The following is a 15,025-nucleotide window of genomic DNA, read 5'->3' on the forward strand; positions in this document are numbered from 1 at the left end:
GGGCTAAAATCAGGTCTTTTTCAGACCTAAATCCTGCTTTTTGAGGCATTTTAGGCCTGAAATAGTTCACTTATGGCGAAAAAGGAGGCTTTTCTAGACCAAAATTAGCCTTTTTAAGATGGAAAGTAGGCCATTTTAGACCAAAATTAGATCATTTCCATGTCAATAAAAAAGTCAAAAAAGTCCTTTTAGAATAGGCCCCTCTCGAGACCAAATTTAGGCCTTCTTCACACCCAAAAATAGGCCGTCCTAGATCATTTTCAGGCTTTTTAGATCGAAAATAGGCAAAAAATAGGCTTTTCTAGACCGAAAATCAGCTTTCTTAAGCTGAAATTCGCGGCTTTTTTAGAACAAAAAAACAAGCCAAAATTAGGCTATTTTAAGCCAAAAATAGGCCATTTGAGGTCATTATCGTTACAATTTGGACCAATTTTCATGAATTCTGGGGCATTTTAGGCCAAATTTTCGCCCATTTTACCTTCAGAACGCACCGCTCCGTCTTATCGGAGCACAGAATGTTCTCGGGTTTAATGTCACGATGACAGATTCCCACCGAATGAAGATACATGACGGCGTCGATGAGTTGAAACGCAAAATATTTCCCGAGCGATTCGCCGAGACCCTGCAAATCCGAGATTTTTAGCTTTTTTTTGGCTGAAAATAGCTGAAAATCGACTATTCTGGCCATATTTTAGCCTTTTAGCTTATTTTCGGTGTAAAAATAGCTGAAAACCGACTTTCTAGGCTTAAAAATCGATTTTTCACTCAAAAATTCGAACTTTGGCGTCAAATCTGATGCATTGGTACCTTTGCACCAAACGTGCCGACAGAATGCACCAAAACCAATTTTTCCCTTATTTTCAGTCGAGTTTCAGCCAGAACATCGAAATTTGCTTTTTCCCCCCTCAAAAGTTCAAATTTTGGCGTCAAATCTGGTGCATTAGTACTAATGCACCGTATTTGACGACAAAATGCTCCAAAACCAATTCCAGGCCTGAAAAATCGCAAGAAATTCAATTTTTCGCTTATTTTCAGCCAAATTTCGCCTGAAAATTCAAATTTTGGCGTCAAATAATCTGGTGCATCGGTACCAGTGCACCAAACTTGACGACAAAATGCACAAAAACCAAATTCCGGGCTAAAAAATCCCGGGAAAGTCGATTTTTGGCCATTTTAAGGCAAATTTTACCCAAAAGTTCAAATTTTGGCGTCAAATCTGGTGCATTGGTACCAATGCACTGAAAATGACGACAGGATGCACAAAAACCAATTTCCGGGCTAGAAAATCGCGGGAAAGTCGATTTTTCAGCTTTGTTAAGCCAAATTTCAGCCAGAAAATATATTTTTGGGGCTTAAAAATTGAATTTTCAGCCAAAAAACCTCCCGTACGTACCATTCGATTATATTTCGGATCGACGACTTTCGTGAAGAATTCGCCTCCTCCAACGTACTCGATGACCATGTAGCTGTACTTGGCCACACTAATCCAATCGTAGATGCCCACAATGTTGGGCTGAAAATAATTTGGCTTAAAATGGTGGCTTGAAAAGCCTGGAAATCGGCCTGAAAAAGCTTTGAAACGGCTTGAAACAGTCTAGAACGGCCCATAAAAGACCTAAAAATGTCCGGAAACAGTATGAAACCCCTCGTGGCCTAGTCAGAGAAAACTAGGCCATCAAAACTCGGCCACCGGATTCAGGCCAGTTTTTGCCGTTTCAGGCCAATTTTCTCGATTTTTTTTCGAATTGTAGGCTATTTTAGGCCGTTCCAGGCCAATTTTTCTCAATTTTTCCGATTTTCAGGCCATCTTAGGCCGATTTGGGCCCCGTTTTTCGACTTACATGGCTCAATTTCTTCATCACCTCCACCTCATTCTTGATATCCCGAGTCTTGGCGATGGCTCGACTGCAACGTGTCGAGAATTGGGTGTTGAGCATTTTGATAGCCACCTGGAAAAAGACGATTTTTGGGCTTTTTTGGGCCGATTTAGGTCAGTTTTGGGCCATGTTAGGCATTTGTAGGCCCTATTTTGAGCTATTTTAGGCCATTTAGGCTAGTTTTGAGTCATTTTTCAATGATATTGGGTCATTTTCGGCTGTTCTACGTTAGTTTTGAGTTGTTTTAAGTCATTTTCCAACTAGTTCCGGGCCAATTCAGGGTCATTTTAGGCCGGTTTTAGGCAATTTCTAGAGGAAACTCGCACCAAAAAAAAAATTGGTTCTGAAGATTTTATAGCTCCGCCCCCCTTCAGGCTCCGCCCACTTTTTGGTCATTTTCAGACTATTTCAGGTCAATTTTCGACCAATTTTCAGTCCATTGTAGGCATATTTTAGGCCGGTTTTCTATCGATTTTGAACTATTTTACGTCAGTTTTCATCGATTCCTTGGCTCCGCCCCTTTCGTTAAGTCCCGCCCACTTTTTGATCATTTTCAGACTATTTTTGAGCGATTTTAAGCCTTTTCCTCATCGATTCCTTAACTCCGCCCCTTTCTCTAAGCCCCGCCCACTTTTTAGAGCGCCTAGAAAATGTGCAGAAATTTTGATTAAGAATAAAAGATTTCAGGATTTTTTTTTACTTTTTAAGCTCCGCCCACTTTTCGGACTATTTCGGGCTGTTTTAGGCCGATTTTAGGCCGTTTTAGAAGTATTTTGAGCCATTTTTCATCGATTATAGGTCATTTTCACCAATTTTAGCTCATTTCCAGTCGATTTTTCTGATTTTTCCGCTATTTTCAGCCATTTTCAGTCAAAAACGCTGAAAATACTCACCACAGAGCGATCGGATCGCTTATAACCCAGCAGGACCTTCCCAAAACCGCCTTTTCCCAGCGAATGACTCGTCACATGGTATTTTTTGGTCAATTCCTCCGGATACTGTCCTTCGTCGGTGGTTTCGAACACGAAAACTGCAAAATTCGGAATTTTGGGCTTAAAATAGGCTGTTTTAGGCTCAAAATAAGCTGTTTTAGGCTGAAAATAGACTATTTTTCAGCAAAAAAGGGGATATTTAGAGCTGAAAATGGATTTTGGGACATTTCAGCAAGACGCTGATGCTCTTTTTCATACCACAGGCAAGGCCACGCCCACATTCTATGCTCCGCCTTTTCAAGCGGGCTCCGCTTACTTTTCAAGCGAAAAAAATTCGAGGAAAATTGGGGATGAAATTTTAAGCTCCGCCCCTTTCTAGGCCACGCCCACTTTGTATAGTAAGCTCCGCCCCTTTTTTTGAAAAGCTCCGTCCACTTTTTAGGCAAGAAAATTCGAGAGAAATTGGGGATGACATTTTAAGCCTATTTTCGGGAAATGTTAGCAATTAAGCTCCGCCCCTTTTTTAGGCCACGCCCACTTTGTATAATAAGCTCCGCCCACTTTTAGTGTCTAAAAATTTGAAGAAAAACGACTGAATATGGATGATTTCAGGCGTATTTTTGGGATTTTTGGAAATTTAGCGAAATTAAGCTCCGCCTCTTTCTAGGTCACGCCCACTTTATATAGTAAGCTCCGCCCCTTTTTATAGGCTCCGCCCACTTTCTAGACGAAATAAGTGAGTAAAAAATGAAGGATCTTAAGCCTATCTATGACATTTTGAGGAATTAAGCGCCGCCCCTTTCTAGGCTCCGCCCACTTTTTGGGAAGCTCCGCCTCTTTTTATAGGCTCCGCCCACTTTTAGAGTCTAGAAAATTGGAAGAAAATCGATTGAATATGGATGATTTCGTGTATTTTTGGGATTTTTGAAGATTTAGTGAAATTAAGCTTCGCCCCTTTCTAGGCTCCGCCCACTTTTTGGGAAGCTCCGCCCCTTTTTATAGACTCCGCCCACTTTTAGATTCTAGAAAATTTGAAGAAAATCGATTCGAAACGGATGATTTTAGGCCTATTTTTGGGATTTCAGAGATTTAGCAAAATTAGGCTCCGCCCCTTTTTTAGGTCACACCCACTTTGTATAATAAGCTCCGCCCCTTTTTTGATAGGCTCCGCCCACTTTTAGACAAGAAAAATCGAGCAAAAATGAAGGATTTTAAGCCCTATTTTTGACATTTTGAGTAATTAAGCTCTGCCCCTTTCTAGACCCCGCCCACTTTTTTGGGAAGCTGCGCCCCTCTTCTATAGGCTCCGCCCACTTTTAGATTCTAGAAAATTGGAAGAAAATCGATTGAAAATGGATGGTTTTAAGCCTATTTTCGGGATTTTTGAAGATTCAGTAAAATTAGGCTCCGCCTCTTTTTATAGACTCCGCCCACTTTTAGACGAGAAATATCGAGAAAAATTGGGCAAAAATGAAGGATCTTAAGCCCTGTTTTTGACATTTTGAGGAATTAAGCTCCGCCCCCTTTTAGGCTCCGCCCACTATTATTTTCAACTGAAATGCAATTGATTTTCGCTCATTTTTCTCTCCGATTTCAGGCTATTTTAAGCTAATTTCAGCAACTTTTCACACTAATTATCGTCTAATTACGGACTAATTAGCGCCGGAATCCCAATGGAGATCAAATCTCCGTTGTTGAGCTCCTTCGACTGTCCTTTTCCGATCATTTCCTGATTGACGAGCGTTCCGTTTCGAGAATGATCGTGTAGATGGATTCGACGCGTTTCAGAGTCCTGGAAATTGAATTTTTTGGGCTGAAAATTTGGATTTTTGGCAAAAAATCTCTGAAAATCTCAAATTTTCCAGCTATTTTCAGTCGAAACCCGATTTTTTGACTTAAAAATCATTTTTTGAAGTAAATTTGAGACGGAAAACTTGAATTTTCATGAATTCTAAGCTGAAAATTACGATTTTTTTCAGCGTTTTCCAGCTGAAAGTACGTATTTTTGAGTCAATAGCGTTTTTTCAGCTATTTTCCGGTCATTTTGAGCAAAAATCGAGGTTTTCCAGCCAAAATCCTATTTTTCGGCGCTAAATTCAATTTTGGTTGAAATTTGCCGATTTTTTAGCTGAAAACACCGATTTTTTTGAATTTTTGGCTGCAAATAGCGTTTTTACAGCTATTTTTAATGATTTTTTGGATTTTTGAGCCGAAAATTGATTTTTTGACTAGAAATTCATGTTTGGTCGATTTTTGGACGATTTTTATAGATTTCTAGCTGAAAATTGTGATTTTCCCGATTTTGACGGCTGAAAGTACGTATTTTTAGACCATTTCTAGCCAAAAATCCGGTTTTCCCAGCCGTAATCCTATTTTCGGGCGCTAAATTCAATTTTGGCTGAAATTTGACAATTTTTAGCCAATTTCGGTCATTTTTTGGACGATTTTGATGTATTTTTTGCTGAAAAATGTGATTTTTCAGCTATTTTCCAGCTATTGCACCCCCTAAAACCGATTTTCAGGTGCGAAAATCAAATGTTATTACTGATTTCCGCGTACCCTACTGATCGCGAACTGAATTTTCGAGATGAATCGATAGAGGCCGACGTCGTGCGACGCAGACGAGAAGTTGTAGTTGACGGGCGACTCATCGGAGCCACGCCCACACACGAAATTGTCGTCGGCGAGGTCTGAAAATTTGAATTTTAGGCCAAAAATTCAAAGTTCCCGCCCAAACCGATCGTGGCGATGCCTCGACGAATGCCGGCGAGTCGGGCGTACGCCTTGGTAACCGCCACTTGCGAATCCCCAACCGCCGCGTCCTCATCTACCTCGATAGTGTCGTCCCGATTGACGACTGGCCTAAAAAATTGGGATTTTTGAGATTTTTAACGAAGTTTTTGCTGAAAACTACTTTTCAATTTGACTCCGACGTCGTTTTGTACCTCTAGCCATCGAAAATTCTTGAAAAATCGGCTGAAAAACAGCGGAAATCGCCAAAGAATCGCCGAAAAAATTGAAAAAAATTCGTAGAAAAATCGGAAAAGTCAATTTCGTGGCGAGACCCGCCAGCAAACTTCTTACAGTATACCTTTCAGAAAAACCCGATTTTCAGCTAGAAATGGTTTTGAATTAAACTAAAAAGCTTTTAGAAAAATAGAGCAATTTTTTTTGCATTGATTGATAGCAAAAAATTCAAAATCTAACAAGAAAAACGGCTGAAAATTAAGTTTGAAAATTTGACGAATTTTAGAGACACCTGCGCCTTCAAATTTCTACAGTAATCTTTTTATTAATTTTTTATAAAATTAATTTTTTAAGAAGATTTTCAGAGCTTTTTCAGGATAAAAAATGGCGATTCTAGCCTAATTTTTTGTGAAAAACTCAATTTTTTAGGTTTCAAAACATATTTTTCGCTTCTTCCCTCTGATTTTCCCACTTTTTTGGCCTTTTTCCGCTCTCTTCTCGTATTTCCCCGATTTTCAGCCAAATTTCGCGGGATTTTCAGAAAAATGGACTATCCGGGCACGGGAATGAAACAGCCAGACGTCTCCATCGACCTGGATGGCTTCTATTCATCGGATTTCAGAATTTTCCAGCTCAAACACCTACAATGACCGGTTACGATGATCCAAGTGGGTTCTGGGGGCAAAATTTGGCGGGAAATTTGAATTTTAGCATTTCAGACGGTCAAATTCCACTCCCAACCGGCCAAATCTCGGCGCAAGCTTATCGTCGGACGAATGCAGGCGCCGCCGGGAAGTTTATGGAGAATAATGGGTTTGGATGGCTTCTAGAGGTCAATGAGGACGAGCAAGACCAAATTCCACTACTGTAGGTACTCCAAAACACAAAAAATCGAATTCCCTGCATTTTTTTACCCGGTAATTCAAAAATTGGCGTCAAATCCGGTGCATTGGTACCTTTGCACCAAATTTGACGACAAAATGCACAAAAAGCGATTTCCGGGCTAGAAAGGTGTCCCAAAAAACTTTGAAACCCGAAAATTCAAATTTCCCGCATTTTTAACCCAAAAATTCAAAAATTGGCGTCAAATCCGGTGCATTAGTACCTATGCACCAAATTTGACGACAAAATGCACAAAAAGTGGTTCTCGGGCTAGAAAAACGCGGGAAATTCAAATTTGGCACTATTACAGCTCTAAAATTTCAGCGAAGAGCTCGACATCGACCTAACGGACATTTACTACAAAATTCGGTGTGTTCTCCTGCCGCTACCGTACTTCCGAATGAAATTGAACATTGTGCGCGAGTCACCGGATTTCTGGGGACCGCTGGCTGTGGTTTTGGCGTTTGCCATACTGTCGCTTTATGGACAATTTGGGGTGAGCTAAGTTTATTCGAAATGTTTGTCAAAATTTTCAGAAATATCGCTTATAATATAAGAAAATCGAGGTTTTAAAGTGTTCTAGATAGCTTTAACGCAAATTTTGACCCTAAAAACCCCAAAAATTTGTCGAAATCAGTCAAAATTTCAAATTTTAGCATGGTGGCCGAATTTTGGTTTTCTAGGCCACTATCAGAAAAGTGGCTAAAACCAGCTGTTTTGTCTGATTTTTTCTATTTTAAAGCTCCCTGGTCTTTTTTCTATCAATTCTGACCTGCTGGCCGAGTTTTGGGTTTTCTAGGCCATCAAAACTCTTCCATATTCGAAAATTCTAGAAAAATCGCCTAAAATTTCAAATTTTTTCCTGGTGGCCGAGTTTTGGTTTTCTAGGCCACCAACAGAAAAGTCGCTAGAAATGACGTTTTTTGATGATTTCTTGGATTTTCAGGCTTCCTGGCCTAATTGTGTAACCCGAGACTGTCGAAATTTCAAATTTGGTTTTCTAGGCCACCAAAACTCGGCCACCACTCTAAAAACCCTTCAAACTGGCTCATTTTCTACGATTTTTGGCCTAGTTTTTGAATTTTTTGAAGCTTCAGAGTATTTTAGATGGATTCAGCGCAAAATTTGACCTTAAAAACCCTGAAAATCGGTCATTTTCCACATTCTAGCATGGTGGCCGAGTTTTGGTTTTCTAGGCCACTATCAAAAAAATGACTAAAACCTGCTGTTTTGGCTGATTTTTCCTACTTGTTTAGGTTTTCTAGCCTAGTTTATCACCCTGAGAGCATCAAAATTTCAAATTTGATTTTCAAAACTCGGCCACCACGCTAAAACGCTCAATTTTGATAGTTTTTGGCCTAGTTTTTTTAACATTTTCTCTTCCAGGTCGTCTCGTGGATCATCACAATGTGGTTCTGTGGTGGATTTATGGTGTATTTCATCGCGCGGGCTCTGGGCGGAGACGTTGGATACTCTCAAGTGCTCGGAATCGTGGGATACTGTCTGATTCCGCTTGTCGTGACGTCGTTGGTGACTCCATTGTTCAGCGGGTGAGATTACTGTAAAAATTGGAGAAATTTTGAGCCATTTTGAGCCAAATTTGAAGGTGGCCGAGTTTTTGCAAATTCTAGGCCACCTTCTTTTTTTTTGGTTTTCAGGTCATTTTCGCCTAATTTTTCAGATTTTTAACTTATTTTCAGCTAAAATCCACCAAAAAACTGGAAAATAAAACGCATTTCAGGCCATTTTTGACCCATGGCCGAGTTTTTGAAAAAGTTAGGCCACCAACATTTTTCGTCATTTTTGTCAATTTTTATCATTTTTTACCGAATTTTTCAGATTTTGAACTCGTTTTTTGTCAAAATTCGACCCAAAAACCCGTTTTTTACCTCGCGGCCGAGTTTTTTGACCCATGGCCGAGTTTTTGAAAATTCTAGGCCACCAACAAAAAAAATGTTTTTTTCGTCATTTTTGACCGTTTTTTGCTCAAAAATGGTCATTTTCAGCCATTTTTCTTCCAGATACCGTCTTCTATCCAACGCGCTGGGCATGTTTGGTACAGTATGGTCCGTCTACTCGGCCGGAACCCTCTTGTGTGTCGACGAGCTCCAAGCGAAAAAACCGCTCGTCGTTTATCCTGTTTTTCTGCTCTACGTCTATTTTTACTCGCTTTATTCGGGTGTTTAGGGGATTTTTTTGGAAATTTTGAAAAAAAAATTTCAAAAAAAAATTTTTTTTTGAATTGTTGTTTTTTTTCGTAACTATCGGGAAAAAAATGTGCCGCTAATTATGTGATATCAATTTTTTGAAAAATTAATTATTTAATTGGAAATAAAAGTTTTTATTTATTTTTGTAATTTTTGAAAAATGGAAATTTTTTTTCGAAAATTCATATTTATTTTTTAAAAATCTATCAATTTCCCTCAAAATTTGACCCCCAAAAACCCCCAAAAAATGATCGAAATCGGTCATTTTAGACGTTTTTCGCATGGTGGCCGAGTTTTGGTCTTCTAGGCCACCATCAGAAAAAAGGCTGGAAATGACCGTTTTGGGTCATTTTTTTTTTGAATTTTATCAATTTCTGGCCTAGTTTTTTATCCTAAAATCGTCGAAATAGCAAATTTGGTTTTCTAGGCCATGAAAACTCTTCCATTTTCGAAATTTTCAGAAAAACCGTCTGAAAATCGCTGAAATCAAAGGTTTTGAGTGTTCTAGATAGGTTTAACACAAAATTTGACCCTAAAAACCCCAAAAATTGATCGAAAAAGGCCATTTTTGACGTTTTTGGCATGGTGGCCGAGTTTTGGTTTTCTAGGCCACTATGAGAAAAGTGGCTAGAAACGGCCTTTTTTGGTTAATTTTTGTGCTTTCCAGACTTTCTAGGCTAGTTTATCACTCCGAGTTCACCAAAAGTTCAAATTTGGTTTTCTAGGCCACCAAAACTCTTCCATTTTCGAAAATTTCAGAAAAACCGTCTGAAAATCGCTGAAATCGAAGTTTTAGAGTATTCTCAATCGATCAGTTTTATATTAACTTCTGTAAATTGTGTGATTTTTTATTAAGAATTTTCCGGCTTAAATGAAGGATACACTGATTAGACTGATTTTGGCTTTAGTTGTTTTTAGAGCGCGTTTTCTACTTCTAAATCATTTTTTTGTTAATTTAGCTAACTAGTAAATAAAAGTAGAGAAAAAATGCTTTTGATTGGTATAAAAAACTTGAAAATCGCATGAAAATTGATAAAGTTACTAAAAACCAAAAAAAAAATTTTTTTTGGAAAATTTTGATTTTTTTTTCAAATTTTCATAACTTTCTTAATTTTCGTTCAATTTCGAAAATTCAAAGTGGAAACGATAGGAAATTTTCTCATCTTTAAATTGCTACAATTTTACATATGTTTGTCAATTTGGTGATAAGATATTTTCGGTTTAAATGAAGCTTTGACTGATTTTGGCTATAGTTGTCTTTAGAGCGCGTTTTCTGTTGTAAAACTTAATTTTTTAAAAATTTAATTAACTAATGAATTAAAGCTCAGAAAAAATGCTATCGATTGGTCTAAAAAACATAAAAATCGGATAAAAATTCATAAAATTACTAAAAACCAAAAAAAAAAATTTTTTTTTGAAAATTATGAATTTTTCAAATTTTCATAACTTTCTTAATTTTGGTTCGATTTTGAAAATTCAAAATGTCAAAGACAGAAAAACACAGAAAAAGTACGAAAAACATTTATCTATCCTGTAATTTATCACAAATATCTCTAAAAATGGGTCGAACAAGTTCAATTCCATGCGCAGAAAGGTGTCCAAGACTGGTGAAGAACGAAATTCCAGAATCATCGAAAAATTGTGGTAAAACTGTGAAATTTCGGGTCAACAGCGGCAAATAATCGATAATTTCGCATTTCCCAAAACATTCCTTTAGCAGGGCGGCATGCCGAAGACGCCCTCTCTCGTAGCCATCCGAGGTGTACAGAGTTTTCTGGAAAAATGGTCTACAGTAGTCTGGGATTGCTCATTTTGAATTTTTTTTTTAATTCGAATTTTTCAACTCAAGAGTTTCAAAATGAGTATAAACATGACATACTTTTGCAAAGAAAAAGAAAAAAATTTCGAAAAAAAGATTTATTTCAAAATTTTTCATTTTGAAGCACGAAATTGCTCATAACATTGCTCATTTTTGTCCAAACCGAACAATTGTAATATTTTTGAACTCAGCAGATTAAGCCGGTTCGAATGAGTATAAACATGACCGAGTTTCAAAAAAAAAATGTTTTTCAAAATTTTCCAACTTACACTAATCTCTTCCGGACTAACGCCCTTCTTCAAATCCCTTCCAATATTTTGGACATTCTGCCCAATGACACGTGGAATTGTGTCCAAAATATACAATTTTTGCCGGATATTAGGCAAAAATCTCCGTAATTGAGCTCTCATTTGCAGGAAAATTCGGTCATTCTCCAAATCCATCACGTTATTGGTAAATGGCTCGGCGACAGCGTAAAATCTGGAATTGTTGGGGTTTTTTGGGTTAGAAATTTGAAAAATTCATAAAATTTCAGTCTAGAAATACTGAAATTTGAATTTTTGAAAATTTTTAAAAATTTCAAAAAAAAATTTTTTTTTCAAAACTTCAAAATTTCCTACCTGGACAAAATAAATGCATAATGGGGTCGTATGGCTTTTAAAAGTGCTGAAAAATCCTCTAATTTCTTGTCGCAACCTGGAAATAGGCTCGTTGCAGCCAAAGGTTCACATCCTGAAATTTTGAAAATCGTGATTTTTTAATAATTTTTTGAACAAAAACGGGACAAATGGGACAAAGGGGACATTTAAAACAGAAATTTTGGCTAGATTCATTTTTTTCATAAGATTTCTGACATTTTGAGCCCAAACATGACCAATTTTGAGAAATTTGGATTTTTGGAAATTTTCTGAAAATTTCAGCCAAAAATAAAAACTTAGAGAAAATGGTCAATTTTGGGTTTAAAATGGCGGAAATTCGATGGAAAACACGATTTTAACGTTTATTTTGAACCAGGAATCTCCCAATGTCCCATTTGTGTCTCCTAAATGGCATTTGCAAACAAAAAAAATTGGTGAATATTTTGGAAGACACAAATGGGACAAATGGGACAGTTAGGACTGAAATTTTGTCTAGATTCATTTTTTCGACTAAATTTCTGACATTTTGAGCCGAAACATGGCCAATTTTGGAAAACTTTGATTTTTGGAATTTTTTTCTGAAATTTCAGTCAAAAATCAAAAATTTCCGAATATGGTCAATTTTGGGTTCAAAATGTCAGAAATTTTATGAAAAAAAAATTAGATTTTTTTATTTTGTCCCCAGAAGGTCTCATTTGTCCCAAAAATCAAAATTTTGAAAAAAAGTTCCCAACCTTCTTCAGAATCCATTGTAAAGTTCTTCACTTGATGTCTACACTCTTGAATTATCATTTTATGATGATTCCATGTGTAACTATTTCCAAAGAGCACCACTTTTATAGCCGGACCATCTCCCTGAAATTTTTGAAAATTTTGGAAAATTTGATTTTTTTTTTGGAAAAATCTCAAAAATCAAATTTTTTCGATTTTTTTATAATCATACTCATTTTGACCGTCTTGTTGAGCTGAACTCAAATCTGTTTGAATTTTCAAATTTGGCTGAAAATGAGCAAAGTTATGAGATAAATGTGGAAATTTTTGGAAAATGGAATTTTTTCAAAAAAGACAGCTAGGGGACACAAATGGGACATTTGGGACATTCCTAGATGAAAATTGACATGAAAAAACGTATTTTCCATTAAATTTCCAACATTTTGAACCCAATATTGACCATATTCCGAAATTTTTGATTTTTGGTGAAAAATTCCAAAAAAATCCCAAAAAATCTCAAAAATCAAATCCACCCAAATTTGGTCATGTTTGGGCTCAAAATGTCAGAAATTTCATTGAAAAATCAAATCTAACTGTATTTTTGATCCCAATTGTCCCCAAATGTCCCATTTGTGTTCCTTCATCTAAAAAGTTTATTTTCAGAACTTTTCAATAATTACACTTCGAGGACAGAAATGGGACAAATGGGACATTCCTAGATAGAAATTGACACAAAAAAACGTATTTTCCGTAAAATTTCCAACATTTTGAACCCAATATTGAACATTTTCTGAAAATTTTGATTTTTGGCTGAAATTTCAGAAAAACTCCAAAAATCCAAATTTCTCAAAATTGGTCATGTTTGGGCTCAAAATGTCAGAAATCTTATGAAAAAAATGAATCCAGCCGAAATTTCTGTTTTAAATGTCCCCTTTGTCCCATTTGTGTCCATTAATCAGAAAAAGTTCATTTTCAGAACTTTTCAATAATTACAGTTAGGGGACAGAAATGGGACAAATGGGACATTCCTGGCTGAAAATAAACATTGAAATCGTATTTTCCAACAAGTATCTGTCATTTTGAACTCAAAATCGACCATTTTATGAGAAATTTGATTTTTGGCTGAAATTTCAGAAAAATTCCAAAAAAATCCCAAAAATCAAAATTTTTCAAAATTGTTCATGTTTAGGCTCAAAATGTCAGAAATGTTATGGAAAAAACGAATATCATTGAATTTTCATCCCAAAATGTCCCATTTGTCCCCTTTGTGTCGTAAACAATGTCACCTCATATTCACACCATTTCGGATGTGTCATTGGATTTCGCTTAATACAGTCTCCGAGAATATCCAAATTGTGTTTGTTGTAAAAATCGTTGAGCTCAATTATTTCGTCTGAAAATTCTGATTTTTGGAATTTTGAACATTTTTTTTTAAATTTTCAAAACTCTTACCAATAGTCATATTATTCTTGAAAAAATCCAGTCTGGAAACCCTTCCTCTTGGATTCAGAACTTCAGAATTTCCAGAAAAAATCAGCATTTTTAAAATAAAAATGAAATTTGAAAAAATCAGAAAAACGGCGAAAATGAAGAAAATGCATCTGGAAAATTTCCCAGGGTTACTGTAGATTTGCCAACTAATTCTGAGCAATTACCGTAATCCAGAGCTAACTGTCATAGTTGAAAAATTGTAAAAAAATGCAGTAATTTTTAGGGAAATTTTCAAAAAATTTTAGATTTTTTCCCAAAATTTTCCATTCCTTTTATTTCCTGTTTTTCATTTAAAAAATCCCGGAAAAATGTTTTTTTCCGATCTAATTGTTAGAGATAAACATTGAAAATGGAGTGAATTTTGAGAGATTTCAATCTAATTTTTCAAAAAAATTGAATTTTGGAAAAATCGGAAAAATCGGAAATTTCCCGAAAAATCGTTTAAAAATTTATTCAAAAATCGGGACAAATTTTGAAGTCTGAAACTAAAAAAAAAATTTTTTTTAAAGATTTTTTTTGGAAATTTCGAAAAAAAAGCAAAATTCGAAAATTTCCGAAAAATCAAAATTTTCCAAATGTTGTCGTTTTTGGGGTTCAAAATGTCAGAAAACTGATAAAAAATTAAAAATCATCTGAACTTTAGACTCTGAAAACCAAAAAATCCAGAAAACTGAAAAAATTCAAAAATTCCAAATTTCTCCAAATGACAGTTAGGGGACAAATGGGATTTTGGAACGTCCCCAGGCAAGATATTAACTTTGGAATTGTGATTAGCACAAAATTTCAAACACTTCGAACCCAAATTGGACCATTTTCTGAAAATTTTGATTTTCGAGAATAATTCCAGAAATTCGAAATTTTCCAAAAAAAAATTTCAATGTTCAAAATTCCCCAATTTTGGGCAAATTTAGACGCAAGAAGTCAGAAATTTTATGAAAAATTCAAAAATCGAGTTTATTCCCTTCAGAAACGTCTAGAATTTCCAGAAATATCATTTTCAGCATTCGACATGGTTCATCGTTGAAACATTGACTGAAACAGTTATGGGACAAATGGGACATTGGGATGTTCCTAGGCAAAAAATAAACTTGTAATTTACACAAAATTTCAAACCTTTTTTTTGGGAATTTTGATTTTTGGCTGAAAAAAATTCCAAAAATCTGAAAAAATCAACATTCTCCACTTTTAGTCAAATTTAGGCTCAAAATGTCAGAAATTCTTTGACAAATTCAAAAATCAAATTCATTTCCCGCAGAAACTCCTAGAATTTCCAGAAATCTCTATTTCAGCAGTCGACATGGTGCATCGTTGTATTGGCTGAAACAGTTATGGGACAAATGGGACATGGGGACAAGTCCAGGCAAGATTTAGACATCTAAATCGTTTTTTGTAACAAATTTCTGGCATTTTGAACCCACATGTGACCATTTTTGAAAACTTTGATTTTTCGGGAAAACATTCCAAAAAATCCCAAAATTCAAAATTCGCCAAATTTGGTTAA

At 36.0% G+C, this 15,025-nt stretch overlaps 3 protein-coding genes across 3 annotated transcripts; 1 reads left to right on the forward strand and 2 right to left on the reverse strand.

The window, feature by feature from the left end:
* Window positions 1–480: 480 nt before the first annotated feature.
* On the reverse strand, window positions 481–5,764 carry Cbr-chk-2 (the record flags this gene model as incomplete). The annotated part of the gene is made up of 8 exons (XM_045238506.1): window positions 481–622; window positions 1,394–1,440; window positions 1,842–1,949; window positions 2,771–2,907; window positions 4,463–4,601; window positions 5,369–5,499; window positions 5,547–5,671; window positions 5,724–5,764. 8 exons carry the CDS (start codon window positions 5,762–5,764, stop codon window positions 481–483), a joined length of 870 nt encoding a protein of 289 aa, XP_045097067.1.
* A 658-nt stretch (window positions 5,765–6,422) lies between these two features.
* On the forward strand, window positions 6,423–8,845 carry CBG20513 (the record flags this gene model as incomplete). The annotated part of the gene is made up of 5 exons (XM_002647714.2): window positions 6,423–6,444; window positions 6,496–6,643; window positions 6,983–7,154; window positions 8,045–8,208; window positions 8,680–8,845. The coding sequence occupies 5 exons, from the start codon at window positions 6,423–6,425 to the stop codon at window positions 8,843–8,845; spliced, it is 672 nt and encodes a 223-aa protein (XP_002647760.2).
* A 1,542-nt stretch (window positions 8,846–10,387) lies between these two features.
* Window positions 10,388–13,573, reverse strand: CBG20514 (the record flags this gene model as incomplete). The annotated part of the gene is made up of 6 exons (XM_045238507.1): window positions 10,388–10,639; window positions 10,954–11,164; window positions 11,305–11,416; window positions 12,057–12,177; window positions 13,320–13,426; window positions 13,486–13,573. 6 exons carry the CDS (start codon window positions 13,571–13,573, stop codon window positions 10,388–10,390), a joined length of 891 nt encoding a protein of 296 aa, XP_045097068.1.
* Between the last annotated feature and the right edge of the window lie 1,452 nt (window positions 13,574–15,025).

The sequence above is a fragment of the Caenorhabditis briggsae genome (genome assembly GCF_000004555.2).
Source record: "Caenorhabditis briggsae complete genome, chrV, whole genome shotgun sequence".
Classification (NCBI taxonomy): Eukaryota; Metazoa; Nematoda; class Chromadorea; order Rhabditida; family Rhabditidae; genus Caenorhabditis; species Caenorhabditis briggsae.